This window comes from Strix aluco, chromosome 2 (assembly GCF_031877795.1).
Source record: "Strix aluco isolate bStrAlu1 chromosome 2, bStrAlu1.hap1, whole genome shotgun sequence".
Lineage (NCBI taxonomy): Eukaryota > Metazoa > Chordata > Aves > Strigiformes > Strigidae > Strix > Strix aluco.
In genome coordinates, this window is record NC_133932.1 from 15,407,018 (window position 1) to 15,426,447 (window position 19,430).

The 19,430-nt window shown below is 40.8% G+C and overlaps 1 protein-coding gene across 7 annotated transcripts in view; it reads left to right on the top strand.

The window, feature by feature from the left end:
• PHLDB2 (pleckstrin homology like domain family B member 2) overlaps positions 1-19,430 on the top strand; it is a 124,866-nt gene that overhangs the window by 77,716 nt on the left and 27,720 nt on the right. For 5 of the 7 annotated variants that reach the window (XM_074811974.1, XM_074812012.1, XM_074812002.1 and 2 more), the window contains exons 4-8: positions 708-1,091; positions 3,413-3,556; positions 4,427-4,564; positions 14,726-14,854; positions 19,180-19,335. In XM_074811974.1, the coding sequence (XP_074668075.1) occupies positions 708-1,091; positions 3,413-3,556; positions 4,427-4,564; positions 14,726-14,854; positions 19,180-19,335 (951 nt within the window). The remainder of the gene's footprint in view (positions 1-707; positions 1,092-3,412; positions 3,557-4,426; positions 4,565-14,725; positions 14,855-19,179; positions 19,336-19,430) is intronic. The other 2 variants (XM_074811992.1, XM_074812021.1) reach the window with 1 other exon arrangement.

A 19,430-nucleotide genomic window follows, 5' to 3' on the forward strand; every position in this document is an offset into this window, starting at 1 on the left:
TGAAGCAGTCAGGTCAAACTGGCACAGCTACTCAGATTCTCGGGTTTGAAACATTAGTATGAATCCCTAGTGAATTTGAGTTAACTGGTAGATAAAGATTTCCCCCACTTCTGTGCATTTGGCATCTGTTGTATTTTAGATGTGATGCCCAATTTCTGTTAATGTTCCTAAAACTGTGTGTTTCAAAATGTGGACTAATTCTCTCCCAAAAAAGGGAATCAAAGTTAACAAAACAGAAAATCCAAACAAGTCAGGAATGAGTGAGTTCATGGAGAATCTATGTGATATTTTGCAGCTCGGTAGGAGTATGGTGTAAGTGTAAAGTGATGTATACAGTGAGCTCACTGGGCATGTGTACATACAAATGGGGTAAGGTTACAACAACCTGAATTTTAATATTAAAATTTTCTACATTAGAAAGATAAATAAGTGTTAGGACATCTTATTTAAGTAGCTATTCGTTTCTATGAAATGTACTTTTCATTTTTTAAGTTCTTCTTCCATGTTAACTTTGATTCTTCATCTTATATGGTAATTTATTTGTATATATCTGTTTATTATCCTCTGGAACTGGAGGACTTTAATCCTTCACTCTGTGGAAAAAAAAAATAACCAAAACAACAAAAAATCCTAGCAAACTTTTTTTTACTTCATCTTTACTTTAGCTCACATGTGACGCTTAGTGCTATTACCTTTTTTTAAACTAGGAACGACAGCGACTGGAGACAATCCTCAATCTGTGTGCAGAATACTCCAAATCTGACAGTGACCCCGCTGCAGCTACAACAGTTGCTGATGTTCAAAAAATTAACAAAGAACTGGAAAAACTTCAGCTCTCCGATGAGGATTCGGTGTTTGAAGACTCCCAGATGAATCTGGAACCAAGGTTCAGAAGCCACTTGAAATCATCTGCAAGCGATTCGGATTTCTCGGAGCTGAGCACCCACAGCCGTGGCACTGCTGCTTTCCTCTCCTCTAGAGGGTTGAGAGCCGATGAGCACTTCAGCGAAAGCGCGAAGCCTCCACCTTTTGCTGCTCCCGGCTTCCTGAAGGATACCACTGAATCATCCTACCTAAGCATCACACCAAAGGTAACGCTCTGTAGGAGAAAGGAGTACAATCCAGGTTTGACTGCTCAAAATCCTCCTCTAGGAGTTGGCTGTCTGGCAGGGGCCACAGTTAGGATGGCTTGGGTGTTGGAATTAATCTCAGAGCTCATGCAGTTTAGCAGCCAGCAAATGATTATTTCATTTTCTGTGGAAGCTGTTGGTACTGGATTTTTTTTATTTTTTTTTTTCCAGAGGGATGTGTAGTTCAGGAAGAGTTTTAAGATTTTGTGGGGGAGAAGATTTGCTTGGGGAAAAAAAAAATATATATCACACTATATATTATTTATAAGGAAGGTTTCAGGAACCCTGCTTAACACTGTGCTGGGATGTAGGAGGGAAGGGAAGCTCTGCTGTCTTCTCCCAGCCTGAGGCTCCTGTCTTCTGTAAGAAGAGGATGTTTTCTCGTGGGCAAACCAGAACAGTCGCACGGGAGGTGAAGAGGAGTTTCCTGTTCCGAATTTACTGTCCTGTCTCCTTTCCCAGAGTTGGACCTGAGCCACTTGTCAAATCAGCTGCTGCCTCTCACGGGGCATGCGGCGGCAGCCAGCCTCCTGCCTCTCCAACCCAACTCCTGTGTTTAGTAAGCTGCAGCTCTGTTTCTGTGTACTTCACGCTGCTGTTTCGTTGCTGGGAGAGAAATTGTCCTTCAAAAAACGAGCTAACAGCATTCCTAACAATTTCCTTCATCTAGGGCAGCAGCAGCCTCCTCCAGGCTGGGGCCAGGGCCTTTTGTTGTCCTGGGTCAGTGCCTAGGCTCTGGTGTGCCAGACCAGTGGTGCAGCAAATCCTGGCAACAGGCAGTGTGTTAAATAACTTATTCAAGAGTTAGACTCGGGAGCATAGTAAGACCAAGCAAAGCCATAAAAGCAGGTTTCTGTTTAACAAATTCACACCTTCAAAGTACTTTGTGTCTCTCCTTTTTACTGTTATTTGCACACTGTGTGAGCTTCAGCACAGTTATGCCTAACATGAATTGTATTTAACCTCTGCTTAACTTACATCTTTATAGTCAACAGAAGTGTGTAGAAGAAGAGAGAGGTGTGGTAGGCAAACATTTTATCTTATAAAGGGGTATCTCCCTGGAAATCTGTCTGCTGAGTCTTTGGGTGTGTGAAATTATGTTGAACAGAAACATGCTACTGTGGCTTGGTCCTTCTGTGTTGGAAAGGTAGTAGGACATTTCACAAGTTACTGTGGTCTTGCATTTCTTTCCTATTTGTTACTTTCTTTGTGCAAGTCAGAGATCCTATTTTAAACCCTTATTAGGAAGTTGAAATCGAAGATGTTGTGTCAGCATTATCTGAACAGGATGCCGGACAAAAAGAGGCTTTCCTGCTGGGATTACTAACGCTAATCAAGGAATCCCATTCATTCGCTCATTGTAAAGGGTGTTCTGCTAAGCCCTGAGAAAAGCAATAACAAGCAACTGTGTTAATGAAACACAGCTCATTGTTTTAAAATATCGAGCTCAGATTTGTTCAGGGTAAAATGCCTGCTCTCAGAATAGCCATTCAGTAGCTGAGCTGAGCCTCTTTTGAGCAAGGCTGTGTGGTCCAGTGGTTAACGCGAAGCCCTGCCTGCAGCCCGCTTCTGATTCTGATTGGGGACAATGAGCGGGCAGCCTTACCAGAGTAATTGGATCGCAAGCCCCTGGAGTCAAATGAACACGAAGAATACGTTTGAAACTCAATACTCTTTGATCTAGCCTTTGCTGGTAGAAGATCACAGGTATTTTCTTAATAACGTTGTTTCATTCTTGGCACGGTTATCTAGTAAGTAAATAGCAATAAAAAGAGCAATGTTAAGAGTCCTGCTTCATCAGTGCTAACTGGGGAGACAGAACCAACTTTTGTGCTTATTTTACAGAAGCTGCCCATCTTAACGGCTGGTTACAAAAATGTCTTATCCTACCTCCTGGCTTTTATTATCTGAACAGCTGAAATTTAAATAAAAAGCATCTTAGTCTATCTGTGTTATTTTTATAAGGGAAAAATTGGATTTTTACCACCTAAATAGCACAGAATGTAAAGTATTCTTAAAGGTTAGGTTTTAATAATTCCTGTAGAATGAATAGTATTTAGTGTTAAGTATAGTATTTATTTCTAATGCCTGGAAGTAAGTATCATGTTGGTTTCTCTTGTACACCTTCTAATTATAGAAATAGCAGTATAGCAGATAGGAAATATGTAATGGGTTCAAAACCAGCAGTACCATACTTGTCTAAAATGAACACAGTATGAAGGGGGAAGGAAACGCAGTGTTATATCTTTTTCTAACGAGCCTCTTGTAATGTGCAACTGCAGATACCAGAATGCACAAGTGATGAGCAAAGAGGGCAGGAGCTTGGTCGACTGGAGGAGGAGCGCATAGTAATACTAAATAACTTGGAAGAACTTGAGCAGAAGATCAAAGATTTAAATGACCAGATGGATGAATCCTCAAGAGAGGTATGAAATATGTTTTGGTTTTAAATGTCTTGCTTGTTAGGTATGTCTACATAGCGTAAGTGTGATGGGTTCAGCAAGTACACAGGGAACTCATGGATGTATGTAGCCTTCATATTCTGTGTTTTTTCACCAGGATTAGGCACAGAATCATGGACCTGGCAGTCTCCTACTATGAAGCTTATTTTTCCCCAGCTGGGAGATGGATGTGATGCTCAGATTAGCCTTTCCCAGCTTGTAACCGTTATACTCTGAAGTGGAATTAGAACAATCTTGCTTGTTTAATGGTCACTCAATTGATCTAAATACCTTGTGTCACTTGGGAGTTTTATGGTGATATCTCCTGTGACCGTTTAAAGAGAAAGGAAGTGAGACAACTTCCTTTCAAACATCTTTGGCTTTACGGTAGCAGGGGTATGTTGGCACCATCTTGACTTCTGGAATCTCACAGTTGCAGACTAAGCTGGCCAGGCATTTGGGTTGTACTTGCTCCAATTATCAGTGACAGGAAAGAGACAGCTGTTCCAGAAGGGGTTCCTACAGAGCCTGGGCAGAGAGTTGATACAGTATCATAACAGGAGGAAGCACAGAGAAGAGATAGAAAAAGTTTTGGAAAAAAAGAATCTTCAAACTAAAGTTGGTTTGGACTTTATTTTGCAGTATTTTATGTTGCAGGCTTACTTTTTCTCAGATTTGTGATCTCTTTTTAACTTTTGTGGCAGTAAAACTTCTTTTTTTTTTCCTCCCCCCTTTTTAAAAAGTGTTTCTCTCCTGTGAATAGTCATCAACTCACTCCCCTTCCCCCAGAAAATAATGTATATCGAGGTTTCTTCTTAATCTGGACTGCTTCTGAAAAATGTTTTGTGTTCCTAGTTGGATATGGAATGTGCCCTTTTGGATGGGGAACAGAAATCTGAAACAACAGAGCTGCTGAAAGAGAAGGAAATATTGGATCATCTAAACAGAAAAATAGCTGAGCTGGAGAGAAATGTTATTGGTGAAAAGACAAAGGTAATTGAGTTATCTTAGCTAGCTGTGTGCTCTGTTCCCCTTGATCTTCAAAATACATTTATATGATTAACATATTGATGGAGGTTATTTTATGAAGTACTGTCTATAAGTAAATTTACTTGATACATATGGAAGAAAAAAATAGTTGTCTTGCCATCATCTCCTTGTAACAATCTTGTTTCCCAAGGTATGCTTGACGAGCAAAATATAGTACACTTAAGTAAAACAACCTGACTACTGTGAAGATATTTTTGATTAATAAAAAAAAATCCATATAGGGCTTGGACTTGGGTTATCTGTTGTTTAAAAGAACAGTATTAATTGAACTGTTGCACTACCTTCCATTGTATGCTATATATTTTGTATTTAAAAAAAGAAAAAAGAATCCTTTTTCAACAAAGGAACAGAATGAAAGAAGGCTGCGGTTTCAGACTATGACTTTATCTATTATGTAGAATGATACAAGACATCTGTCAAGTATATAATTTTTAAAGCGATTATGTTGGTTTATTTTGTTTGCTGACTGACAATTTTAGTACTGTAGAATATTCTCTCTGTAATTAAGTCCAAGGAATCAGTTAGTTCTCCTATAGTCAGCTACTTAATTGCTTGCAAATATGCATCAAATATATATAAACATATCTTTGCTAAATAGGATAGCACTATAATAAGATTTTGAGTACAGAAATGGGAAGGGCCTGCAAGGTGAAGCTGTCCCCCTGAAACCAGGGAGTGCTGGTTCCCTCTGGCAGGCTCTGCTGGCCTCTCCAGGCAGGCAAGTCCCTTCTCCACAGGGGATGTGCCACGGCCAATAATATCTCAAGGTCAGGAAGTTTTTCCAGGGCTTTCAGCCAGTGAAGTTTCCTTTCTAAATTTCATCCTCTACCTCATAATTTAAACCTGTCACTTGTGGAAATACTCTAGCTAGTCTCTTCCCCCTCTTTTTTTAAGCTTTCCAAAAATACCTGGAATTCTTCTGCATTATTTACTTTTGCTTAGACAAGCTGCACATTTTTAGCTATTTCACAGTTCCCATTTAGTTCATGCCTTACAGCTTGCATTGTTTTATTCTGAGCTTTTTGTCTTCAATTTCTGCCTGCCCTGTTGTGAGCCCCAATGCTGTTTTGTGGCTGGACTCGTCAGGCCTGTGTCTGAGGAGAAGAGTGGTGCTCCCACCTCTCTGCCCTGTGGAGTGATAGCACACATCTAGTTTAAGCTTGAACTTTCGTGGACTTCCCTGCCTGTGCTTTTCCTTGTTCTTGTGTATGCCTCCGTGATCCTTCAGTTTTCGGTGTTGCCTGTGGTCATGTTTTAAGTTGTCCATGGAACGTGTTTTATACTTGGTTTGTAGTATAAATTATATAATAGAATGTAGTATAATAGAAATTCTAAGAGATCTTTTGCCTTTTACATTTGTTCTCTAGTAGCCTCAAAGTTCAGTGAAACTGTTGGAAACTATTCTAAAACCTGTAGGTTGTTCAAATTTCCTTGTGATCATATGATGGAACATGAGTGTGTAGCAGTCAGAAAACTAAAATTCCAGATCTAGTTTAAATTTTCAGTTGAACTGAAATATGGAAAGCAGCCTAGAAAAAGTACTTTTGTTATTTAAAAGGGAAGTTTACTCATGGCATTTTTTTCAGTATGAAGCATGCCACTAGTCAGATCAGTTACAGTATTTTAGTTGTCTTTTCTTTTGTGTTCCTTTTTTTAAAAAACAAACAAAAAACCCAGCTGTGAGTGCAGTGCTCTAGACTTGAAGCCATGGCTCAGTTAATACTGAGATTATCTTTGTAGAAATAAACTCTAAAAGAGCTCACAGGTTTTGTTTTGAAAGATGTCTGAAAGCGTTGCATAAAAGTGAAAGTTTAAAAAAGAAATGGGAGACAGGCTTCTGTGAACGGGCAAAATATAAAGTGACAGCTGAAGAGTTCTGGGGAATGTAGTGTCAGCCAGCAAAACAGATGGCACTGGTCATGTCAACAAGTAAAAGTTCTGGCTGACTTGAAACAACAACATTTTTTTAAAGCTTGATTTGTGTGTCTGTACATTTAAGGTTGCAGCCCTGCAGATCTGATGCAAGACAGGCAACATCTTCACTCTGTAGTAGTACAGGATCAACACAACACCCCCCCCCAAAAAAAGGGTGCTCGGGTGGAAGTGGTAGGTGGTCCTCCTTTCGGCTGAAATAATTTGAAACTTATGACCTCTTCAACAGAATTAAGGCTCAGGTTTTGGCCAGTAGTTGCCACCCTGCTGATGGTACTTTTTGTGTTGCTTCTTGCAAGAACAAGTGTCGCAGTGTCCACACAGTGGTCACAGTTTCTTCTAGTTGCCTGAATATTTCACCCCGATGATACCAGTGGTCTTGGTTTTGGTGGTGCTTCCTGGCAAGAAGCTGTTGGGTCCCATTGCTCAGACAGTGGTTACATTTCTGTCAGGGTAAGGGACTGATATCTGAATATACCTCATGGTGTCGTCCTGAGGTGAGAGGAAGAGTTAATTTCACTCACGAAACGATGCTGGGGCATTAGTGCCGTACATGATGGCACTTGTCTCTGAAGTGACTTGAGCATCTCCTGGAATTTGCCACTGATCTCAGCACCTGTTTGACAGGAAACCCCTGCCTGGTTGTGTTTCATCCTTACCCATGCACCTGTTTGAAAAACTTGTGAAATTCTTAAAAAGAGAGATCATAAACTACAGCCTAGTTATTGAGCCATGTTATGTACTTGAAATAGACTGTAGGTGGAAGCTCCTGTACTACTTTCTACCTGATTCTTTGATTTTTTTTTTTTAAATTTCTTTTTTAATGCCCTGTGCACAATTCATTTAGATGAGCACACAAAATTTTGCCAACTTCTGCGCAGTTTTAACACCACAGTTTCTAGCCCTGTGAGGCAAGAGAATTGCCTCGAAAACATACTTGAAGGCAGGAGAGTTGAGTTCAGTCTGGGGCTGTGCCAGCGTGCTCTTTGCTGTGGTACAATGTCTGTGTCCCAGCACCTTGCTTGTAAATCAGGAAGCGATTTTGCAAGCGGGTTTGTATGTTAGGTGGTACGCTGCATTCTGATCTCAGTCGAGTCCTGTGCTCAGCCCTACCTGAACACGTGCCAGGACTAATGGTGAGGAGGAATGGATGAATCGGTGGGGAAGATAACACAGCACACACCCTGTGGGGAGCTGAAAGCGTTTGCCTTGCTTTTGTGAGTACGCCACCACACACATTGTAAGGAACGAAGCAATTAGTGTTGATTTACTTGGATTTTGGAAATAAGAGCTATGAGCAGTTGCCTTGAAAAGAAGTTGACAGAGACTTTCAGCACTGTTGCAGGGCTCGGTGTAGTTCTGGCTGTGGTGCATCTCTGCCAGGTACAAGTGCTGACAGGGCTCAGTTGTCCTGGCTGGGGTAGCTGCTTCCAGAGCCGTTTGACATGGCCTGTGCTTTCAGCTATGCTGGAAATCCTGCTAGTGTATGGAGGGAGGTCTGGCTTTGCCTCCATGGCCATGCTTCTGGAGCACAGCTTGTAATCATCTCGTTCTTTCTTTTTTTTTTTTTTTTTAACTACCACATGCTACATGTGTGGTTTTATTCACAGAAAAAGATGACCAACTACATACTTGAATAGCAGCATTTAAGCTGATAATTGTAAGTCCCAGCTGTGCAGGGACAGCCGTGATAAGTCGCTAGTAACACAGTTTGACAGATACAGCTTGAAGCTGTCCAGGAAAGAGCTTTGCTACAGATACTGGCAAAATGACTCTGGAGAGAGCCAAGCTGGGCAGGACCCAGCAACAAGCAAGCAGGTGAGCCAGTCTCCCTTCTCCCTGCCATCCGGACCCAGGTCCCTGTAATTACCATGGCAGTCATTCGTGTTACTGTACTGTAGGTGTACAATAAAGATGCTATTGTTTCAAGTGGAACAGCACCTCAGGTCCATGGTGCTATTTCCAATTATGACTTCCTCCCAGTGACCCTTTGCTCACAAGACTTAGCTCAGGATTGACATTTGTCTATGAGGAAGCTGGAGAAAACTGTATTTGCCCAGTTGGATGTTATCCAGATTTGCAAAGTACTTTCTTTTTGTACAGTGCTTCCTTAGTCTTAAAGCATTCAGTCCAGCATATGTGGAGAAAGATGCTTAATGATTCGCCATGTCTGATGTCTCCAAGTGAAAGCATGAGGTTGAAATGAACAATGTAGCTGGGGAGAGAAAGAATAGAGCAGCAAGCATGAATAAACAGGAATAACTGAAAATGAGTAATGAATTCAGCAGAAGTGCTGTGGGAGGTAATCATAGCTAAATGGGAGTTTTGGCAGAGAGTTTGAAAACAATTATTTATGGAAAAGTTTAGGCTGCGCTTTAAGAGAAGGAGGTTACTCCTTTTCTTCTGGAGGACCTTTGCCTTATGTCGTGGTGGAAATACGTACTCTGGGACTCTTTATCAACACGGGTTTCGGGTCCCTCTTCAAGAGGAGAAATCAGGAACAGCTGGCAGCAGATAACTCATCTTTTTTTGGAATACATTTAATTTTGTCTGCATGCTTTTGTGGAAATATTTTTCAGTCATTAACAGAATATCCCAGACATGCCAAAATGTCTGAAGCTTGGCCTCTTTGCTGAATTAGTACTGCAAAGACTTGCAAGAACTGAGTCAAGGAAAGAGCAGCTGTCTGATGAGCAGTCAAAGTTAAATATACTGGTGGTCTCCCCTCAATCCTTTCTCATCTGGATTCTAAATTCCTGCTGTTGTTTTCTATCCTGATGAATCTGACAAATTTACACCTCATAGCATAGCCTTCTAAATCTTTCCTGGTCATATTCCAGTTCAGCAAGATGTTAGCAAATGTTTTAAATGGATGAGTTATCATGTCTATAACATTATTAACCTCCATAAGACACGAGACACAGGATTAAGTATTTTGAGGTATACTTGCATCCACTGGATATATCCACATAAGGATATCCTATAGAGAGAACACAAATGAGGAAAAGATGATTATGAAGACTCAAGGAGAAAAATCTGAATTCACAAGCTTTCTTTTAAAACAGTCATGAGGGATAGCAGAATGGGTTTTACCACTAAGGGAAATCCTCTTATTGTCGTCTAGATGTTGAAGACTGTACAGAGTTTTAATTTTCTCACTTGATATTTTTTTTATTCTGGTTTGGATGATTATTTCCTTTTCTTCTACATTCATGAAGGAACAGTGCTCTAGAATCAGGGGGTTTCTTTTGCCTCCTCATCTGTTCACTAGGACAACACAATGCAATGGTTGGAGAATGAGCTTAGAAATTCAAAAAAACTTGAGTTGTCTTAAGCACAAGTTAATGTGTGCAACTGTTGTGATTTTTTTTTTTTAACTTACAGCAAAGGGATTGCTTACTCTGATTTAAAATCCTTTTTAACATTAGCTTTATACATGGATGTGAAGCAAAACAATTGAGATTTCTCATAGAGATGCCCTCACTCTATACAGTCATATTATATAATAAATTAGTTACCACTCATACAGTAAAAAGAACTATTGTGAAATACCTTCTTCTATCATATTACGCTCCTCTTCTTATGCCTGGCATACTTTTTTTTCCTCTAATGGTTTCTTTCATGAAACTCACAAGGATTTAGTGACAAACAACTAAATCATGACAAGTTTTATGCTTCTGTCCAGAAAGAGATCAAGGAATGCAGCAAATAGGCTGAAAAAAAAAAATAGAAGAGGAGCACATACAGTTTGTGCACAGGAGGATCTGTTTCATTTCAACAGTATTTTTCTAATCAGAGTTGTATGCAGTGTGATTTGTATCAGCCATAGCATTGGAAATGCTTTCAATTTGCAAGAGTGCTGGAAGAGTTGGTAGACCTCAGGTTTAACGCTTTTCCCAAATGTATCATTTGCCCCTTTCAGCAAGTAACCACTGAAGAACGGATTACATTTCCTAACCTGCTTTCTGTTAGGGACTAGACTATTTTCTTACAAATTCATGGCAAGGCTTAGGCCAGTTTCATCAGTGAGTTGTTAAAGTCACATTTTCTTGCTCTTCCACTTATTCTTCAAAATGTTTTACTGAACAGACAAACTCTGTAGCGTTACACCACTTCCAAGTAGAAAGGAATCGTTCCAGTAATCTGCTCTTTCTCTGCCACTTCTAGCTTTTGCAGTAGGTTATTTTGGAGAAGGGGAGGGATGTTGTTTTGGAGTGTAAAAGAATAAAGTTTGGCTAGAGTTGAAAACATGGAGATGGAGAAGCTTTTCAGATCAAAGAACTGCATGTGCTTCTCCTTATTTCTCAGAAACCTGTGAGAGTTGTGAGACAGGTGATTCCATACTGAGAGACAGGGCGTGCATGTCTGAACCTTGGTGTGGGTAATGAGATGTTGCTACCTTAAAACACGATTGTTTACAGGTGAGTTGGACTGAGGAAGATCCTGGAGTACTTCAGACTGGAACATTTAAAGTATAATGGTCTGTTGGATGTGAAGGCATTCAGTGTTCTTTTTTTCCATTGTTTATGGCTTGTGGATTTCTTTGCAGTTTCTCTTTCTCTCTGAAAATAACACATACCTTGGGGTTTTTTGTTGGGGTTTTTTTGGGGGTGTGGGTGTTAGAAGGCTGTAGAGCGAGCCCAATTCACCCAGCCATACAATCCATTTCAGAGTGACCTGGTAAAAATGATAGGTTTCTTGTTTTGTTTTTTTTCCAATTTTTATCTGGATTTTTGAGAAGCTTTCTCTGTTTCATTCGCATTTACTCTGACTCATTTCTGCAGAGTCTACCAGTTTGTGCAGGAAGGTTGGTTCAGAAGGCATATATACATGCAGACATATGCTGCTCTACAATTTTAGCCTGCCTGCCGGCAGTAGCAGAATGTGATGAATGACAAATTGAAAAGCAGAACTTCTCTGCAGAAGGGGTGTGGGGACCTGATAGGGTTTTAAGTAGCAGTGTTGATCTGGCATAGGGCATCCTTAACCACAGGAGACAACACTGAAGCAATTGGTCTGTCTGTCTTTCTGTTGTTCCCATTCTTCTGGGGGCTACGATTGCCTTTAATACTGTCCTTTTATCTCGTCTGTGTCCTCATCATCTGAGACATGTGTTGGATATATATATTCTTTTTTTTTTTCCCCTCTTTCTTTGCCCTAAAATCAATTCTATCACATCTAAAGGTTTATTTCCTTTTGTGACCCATGTTGATCACTTATGGTCTGTGTTCATACCATGGGTGCTCTGCTGACATCCTATGTCTGTGCTCTTGGGGGACAATGTCACATGTCAATTCTTTCTTCTGCTGTCCTTCACAATATTCAGATATCCTCCAAAACTGAGCCGAGCAGTGCCCTAGCATCATCAACAACCAAGTCAGTCTTGCTCTGTATCCTGGCTGACCCCAAATTCATGTAACCTGTATCTAGAGGCAGACTGTTGGGCAAGTTGACTAAGACCAGATGTTATGCTTTACTGGGCTGTATTTCTTTTCTCTGGAAACAGGATGTTAAGAATTCGCCCAGATTGCAGTTACTGCAACTCCAGAGTCAATGCTGGGTCTGGGAAGTGGTTGTCTGCAGAGAAATGTTTAACAAGTACAGGCTCATGCGGTTAAATGAGGATGAGCAGCTGGAGCACGTGGGTTCTGCTCACAGCTCTGCCGCTGGCTGCTCTCGAGCAAACAGCTTTTGGAGTCAGCCGCAGGCCTGCCTCAGCTGCATCTCGCACTTGGCTTGCGAAGTTATTAATCTTTTCCCTTCTAGAAGAACTTGCCTTGATCCATTTATAGAAGAGACTGTATGAAAAAATTCTGATTATTCAATTATTTATGAAATTACTTTTTGTGAATTAAACGGACTTTACCAATGCACAGCCAGAGATGTCAGTGAACTTAACTCCACAGCTGCAAAACATATAGTGCTTCTCATTGCTGAAAGTGATATTTCCTGTTAAGACCACATTTTGAAGGGAGCCAGTTTGGTGGGATGTTAGCACTTCCTATGCTATAAATAGACCAGATGAGTATCACTTTCAATCTCAAAGGAATACATTTCTAGTTTCTTGAGGGAAGTAACATTATCTCTGGCAGGGTTCTCAGGGAGTTTTATACTTGCTGATGATGTCTCCTCATACTCGAGATTTGACTTGGTCGTTAGTGAATGAGCATGCTTGTTGGAGCACATAGACATTTAGAGAGCTATTAATAGCTTCAGAGGCCGGGTTGTGCAGCTAAGGTCAGAGAAGTCCTTGCTGCTTTAGATTGCTAGGTGGGCAGAAAAGCAAAGTGAGAAACAATGTGGCAGACTGTAGGTTGAATGTTAAATGGACAGCAAGCTTTGTGAGGAGGGGAACTACCCATTTATTCATAGATTTCCTTCTATGGTGGAAGCAAGGATGATTCAGCAAATGGGGTTCCTTGGGGACAGAGGTCTAGAGGTGACCTCTCAAGAGTTGCATGCTTTTCCCTCAGTGCGCAGCTTGCATGTGCTACATCCTCTGTATTTCTGAGCCCTGCTGCTGCTGTTGTAAGACAAAGGCTAGTACAGGAAGGCCAGGTAATTGAATATGCTGCCCCAGTTGCTCATTTTTACAAACTTAAAAAGAAAAAGTTTTGTGTTCAGCGTTTTCTTCGTCTGATTGTATGAGCTGAGAAGGTGCATGTGTAAATGGAAATAACAGAGCTGGGAATTTGGTTGACATTGGGCTTAAGAGAGTGCTCCCTGTTGTTTCTAAATACTGGGAAAATGAAATCTCAGCCCCTGATCCCACTCAGATTTAGCGATAAAACCATGAAGAAAGCAGGCGACTAATACATGTTTGTTATTGTGCATGAGGGTTTGAGGACCTTGTCAGGAACAACAAAGAGGTTTTGGGGAAAGACCATCTCACAGTTTGAAATGGCAAATACTGTATACTAAAAGAAGTTCCTTCTCTGTGGCATGTGCCATAAGGGCGCTGCAGAGTGTCTGATCATATAGCACCTGCTGAGCCCCCCGTTTGATTTTAAAATTAAATAATAGTTATGACCGGAAAGAGAACAAATGAGTGGATGCTGTGACAGAATTCAACTGTTCTAGGAGCATCCAAAAGAAGAAGCTGAAATTTTGGGACTGATACTGTTAATTTTTGAGTATTAAGGAGAGTTAAAGACCATCCGAAAGGCGATGCATAACTACAGAACAAGAAGTAGGAAAAGGGAACTACACCCATGTGACTCTAGAAGGTAGCAGAGAGCTGGGCTTCAGGGATTTGATTATTTATGCCTGGCATATCAGGCGTATTGTTTTTTCCAGTTATTAGTTGCTCAGTTAAATAAAGTGCATCTGCTTTGTTGGCCAGTGTAGATGCAAGTAAAAAGCATAGAAAAAATTCTGTGTACTCTGATTTACTGGCTCCCAAGCTTTGGTCCATAGATAAATAATAGTCTACAAGGTAGCTTTAAGTGATCTGCAGCCAGTCTTCAGAGCAGTGCTCATGTCGTATTTTATTACAAAGATTTAATGGTTAAAGGCTTTTGAGGTTGAGAAGCAGCATGCCGAAAGCTGAAGTAGTTGGAGGAGACCAGAGAGGTCGAGCCATTCCCTTTGATCGTGGAGAACAGGTTCCAGTTTCTGTATCCTGAAGCAAATTTGCTAAATCACTTGGTGTTTCTGCTGCAGCAGGACTCCCTGACTCTGTGTCGTTCTGTTTTTTCACTGCTTGCTAAATGTACTTATCTGTACAGAGGCACACAGGCATGTAATTCATTCTCCTGGAAAGATCCATTTTCCCCTTACTGCCAGACAACAGTCATTTTCCCTCCATTTTGCTTTCTGAAAGCTGCTCTTTTCATCAGTTCATCAGTTTACCTCACTAACATGGCTACCATTTCCTCATTTATTTTTTTTTTTCATTAGGTGAGAGAAGTGTTTGGGCAGTGGCTTTAACGGCATCATCCAGGCCTGGGTACAAAACAGTGACGAGGGGGAGAATTAATCACCGCACTAAAATGATTAATGTTTTGTTTTTATCATTCTCCATCCCACCATTGCATTTCAACTAACAAGATGTTTCTGTCTTTGACCTATGTGCTTCAACTGTTCGTTAAGGTTTTGCCACACACTGTCATAATCACTAACAACTGCTTGGGTGTGAAGGTAATTGTGTTTATTTTCTGGTTCATGCTTCAGGAGAAATTAAAACTTGATGCTGAGAGGGAAAAACTAGAGAGGCTTCAGGAGCTTTACTCCGAGCAGAAGACGCAGCTTGATAATTGCCCTGAGTCCATGAGGGAACAATTACAGCAGCAGCTGAAGAGGGTCAGTAGCAAGTTTCAAGATTGCACTAACTTTTTTTTATTATTTTTACTTTTTTTTTTTAGAGTTAAGTGTAACGTATTCTCTTTCAAGTATCCAGTGTCTGAACATATTTGCAACTTACAATTGTTAATAGTCACGAGGGTTATGGTTTTTTTTTTGTGGAATGCTTGTAATAGATAACGCGCACAATAGCAAATGAGTAGAGTGCAAATAGGCGGATGAAAAATCATTTTGTGTTGAACGTTTCTAAAGCTTTGGGCTACTTGCCTGTAATTACACCTTAGGCCTGCTGGGTGGTGTGGAAGCTGTTGTGATGTTTAGATGGATGATGGAGCATCACTCTTTACCTGTGGGAGCAGACAGGTATTGGACTTTGGCCAGCGAGATCAGCCGTTTTAGCAGCACTTTCCTGCTACTGTTGTTTGATCCTGTTGTGAACTCCTCCTTTGCAGTGCTGTAAATGGCTGGCTCAGTGAAGTCATGGATAATTTCTTTTTTTCAGTATATAACTTAGCTGTTAGACTGCACTGTGCTTTGAAAAAATGCATTTTGAAGATTATACTACTTATTAAAATAGCTTTATTTTTTCCTGTATTTTCAACAGTTGCACATTAGTATAATAACCTTTGCATAAAGTCTAATTGCAACTTGATTTTATTTTGTATTATTTGTACCTGAAAAAGCTACAATACTGTCTGTGAAGGTACAGTTATTTTCTGTGGAAAGATTTTAGTATACATTAATGTGAGGTGGGTTCTATAGCACATAGAGTTAGCTTTAACGGGGGGGGGAAGTAATTATCAGAGCATCAGTACAGCAAGCTCAAGAGGCCATCTGAAATTCAAACTTGATTTTTTTTAATTTTTTTTTTTTTCTAACTTGAGTGTTTGTATCAGGAATAAGGGCTGTAATAGCAGTGACCAAAAAGGGCTTTTCTGCTTTACAGGAAATATTCCTTAGATTTTGATTTATTTGCAGAATTCTGTTTTGTTTTTTCAAAGAGCAAAAAGTTAAAAAGTCCATCTTTGGAAATAACAATGTTAAATTCTTCTGTAGTAACCGAGAAGTTTGCTGATTTTGAGACAAAGATTTTTGTAAGTTACCTTTAAAAATAAAATTTAAAAAAAGGCAGCGTTATGTAATATCTCATACGTATTAAAAGGAAGGGAAGCCTCTCCTGTGCAGTCACATACTTGAAAATATTAATTCATGAGAAGTTGCTGTCTTCTTGCTGTGGGATGATAGTAAATCCTTTTTCACTATTGACCACCAAGAGGCTTCTAGAAATCTTAAATTTTTTTTAGATATTTTTGTTCCTTACAGGTTGGCTTAATAACAGTTTTGGGTTTAAAAATGGGACAAAACTTTTAAATATGGGGATGCAGTTAAATGTCCAATTAGTCCTATTGCACGTTATTTCAGGCTAATTGTAGTGCAAGTTAGCTGTGGCTGCTGTGGTCAAAGCAGAAGCACTGAATTAGTGCACAGTAGCTCTCAAATGGGTATCAAGTGTGAGAACAGTTATGAAATTACTGTATCATACCGAAAATAGAGAAAATATCTTCGTCCCCCAAAATAAACCCGGTACAGGATTAAATACCTGAGCCTGCAGCAGGTTATGTTGTGCTGCTTTACTGCCAACACAGAAGGTGTGAAGGTAATGAATTCCCTCTTGCTTCATCTCTGGGACTTCAGTAACTTCAGTAATTTTGTAGTTTGTGCCCCAGAGGAGCGGGCAGCCAGTTTCACTGTAGCAGCTGGCGACAGAGTGGGTCTGGGGTTGGGGTTGGCAGTGGGGAGCTGGCACACTCTGTTTGCTTCCCGGTGTCCGTAATGAATATACACTCTCCCAGTTGGGCAGGAAGGGCACTTCATCAGAGACTGGTGAAACCTGAGGGCTTGTGCAAGGCACTGAGGGAAAGCATTGATCTTCCTGATGGCTTATTTGAAGTTAGTTAGCATGCTTTATCCTTCACTGTTAGTATGAAAGCACCAAAGCTTGTTTGTTCTCATGTGCCTGGGTTTATAGAGATACACATAAATGGAGAATGAGAATAGATGCCTGTATTCCTGCAGAGGTCTGAAAAGACACTGTCCATTGCTAGGAAATGCCTTACTCTTCAGGTAAAATTCTCCTGACTTTCACAGATGAAATGGGCCCATGGAGCTCCCTCCACATCCTGAAGTAAGGGCCAGATTCTCTCCCACTGACTTTTTTTCCAGTGCCATTACTGAAGTAATAAGAGATGCAGGAGAAATTTATGGTTTGGAGATCCAATATGGAAACATTGTTAGTAGATTATAAGTTAAAATATTTTTATGTCAATTGTTTTAATAAAAGGGAGAGAGTACACTTGCTACTTGATTCAGGAAGCCGTTACCTACAGCAAGAACTATTACCCTCCTACAAATCTAACACTGCTGAGTAGGATCCTTGTGAAGGTTATGGCGAGGACTCCATGGGCACATCTCAGAGCCAGCTCTCATGCCCCTGCCGCTGTGCCCTGCTCCCACAGGCTGCCCGGGGTCTTGGTCCCCAGGGGCCTGCCTGGCTGGTGATCTCGCTGCAGTGTGCTTGCAGCCACTGGGAGAGCTGACCTACTGCCGCTTACCCTTTGGAGGGTTTTTAATTCAAAAATGGACTTGGTTTTGATATAGCAACGTTTCTTTTTCCCTGATGGACACAGTGGTACAGAATGTGATGAAATTCTTGTTCCGTAGCACATCTCACAAAGAATATAGTGTTTTGTGAGCTCAGCTGGCTACCAGTTGCCTTCTCTGAAGTCTGTTTTTCTGCCTCAGTAGCAATTAATGTGGTAAGAAATAGGCTGAATTTGTTGACTTTCATGGACCAGGCAAAGCCCTTCTGTTTTGAATGCTGAAGGTGGCTGACTGGTTTGAATGAAGCACTTCTGTATTGTAGGTAACTGCTTTCTTGTAAGTTTTAGCCCACGCTTTTGCTTTTGATCTCTTCACTGTCTCCGAGTGAAAGGCACATCTTTGGAGAATAATGGGAAGATGTTGGTATTTCATATAGTAACTTGGATTCTTCAGTTTCTGCATCCCGTGTCTTTCCCTGGTATGTTGGAAGCTGGTTTTGAATGCCTTTATAGAGACCTGTCTGCTTATCTCAGTCACTAGCCTTTGCCTTAGGTCGAAATAATAAAAGGAGTAAGTTTGCATTTCTCTAAAACGATAAATTGCTTACAGGATATGGGTTTTCTTGCGTAACAAGTTATGTACAATATGCCTATTTTAGAGAGCCTTAGCATTTAATAATACTGCAATTATTAAAGCCACGCTTTCCTTCACAGCTCTGGAACTTGTAAGTAGGAATTTGTTTTATGACTACACAGATGTTTCAGGAGAAAGATTAGCATTCAGTTCTTGTGCTGAAAAGCATTATAAGTTTTATCTCATCATCCGTAAGCAGAAGGCAGGTGTGTTCTTATTTCTTGGGTCTTTTCTGCAGCATTCAACCTCTTTTTCCGGACAAAACCTGGCATTGGTTGGGAGGAATGCATAAAAGTGGGCTAATACCTTTTCTGAGGTAATACACCTGCTGGCTAGGGTGAACGACTAGAGTCCTTAATTGTGTGTTTTCACAGGGAGCAATTGTCAGCTCCAATTCGTCGGTCCACGATCAGCCTCTGACTGAGCAGCTTGCATGGCTGGACATCGCTGCTGAGGTGACAGCAGTGCGATGATGGCACACAGCTCCACGTATCTTTTGTCTTATCTGGGTGTATGTCTGTTAATAAAAACAGTGCTGGTAATTGGGCTAGACCTGAAGACATTGTAACTGCAGTTCAGACTCCTTTGTTTGAATGTGTATTCCCATAATTAGTTAATTCGGTGTGCACTGCTCCAGTGTTAGTGGGATGATAATTTCTGTCTTTTGGTAAGCAGTTGCTCTCCCAGTTTGGCACGTGACAACCTCACCAAAGGGTTCAGGCTTTGCTGGCGTCCCAGCCAGGCTACGGCAGAGTGATCTGCCCAGCCAGGGCAGGCTTGGGAAGCTCCAGCTTGCTCTGAACACTGCAAAACAGCTTCCTCGCCATGCAGGTGCTTCGTCTTTCTCAGCAGCAGAGGCGGGGGGGCAACAAACAGTAGGAGCGATGGAGAAAGCAACATCAAAATAACTATTAGCCCTATTTGCTCTCTTACTATGACAGCAGGTCATTAAAAGCGTTGTGCTTCTGTCTGAACATGTTGTACGAGATACATAAATACCGTTTTAGACTGATTTTTGTGTGAGCTTGTGAGTATCTCTACTCTGGTGTCAGTGAAAGCATGATTAGTTTTTTCTTGCTTTTTTGCTTAAGGATGCTGATCTTCTGGACATAGAAAGCAAACACTTTGAAGATCTGGAATTTCAGCAGCTTGAACATGAAAGCAGGTTAGATGAAGAGAAAGAAAATCTAACACAACAGCTCCTGCGTGAAGTAGCTGAATATCAGCGCAGCATTGTCAGTAGAAAGGTAAAAGCACCAACACTTGATTCATTTGTTCTTTGTTGTTGAGCATAAAGGAGGTGAAGTGGATCTACAACCTGCCCATCTGTAGGAAATAGTGC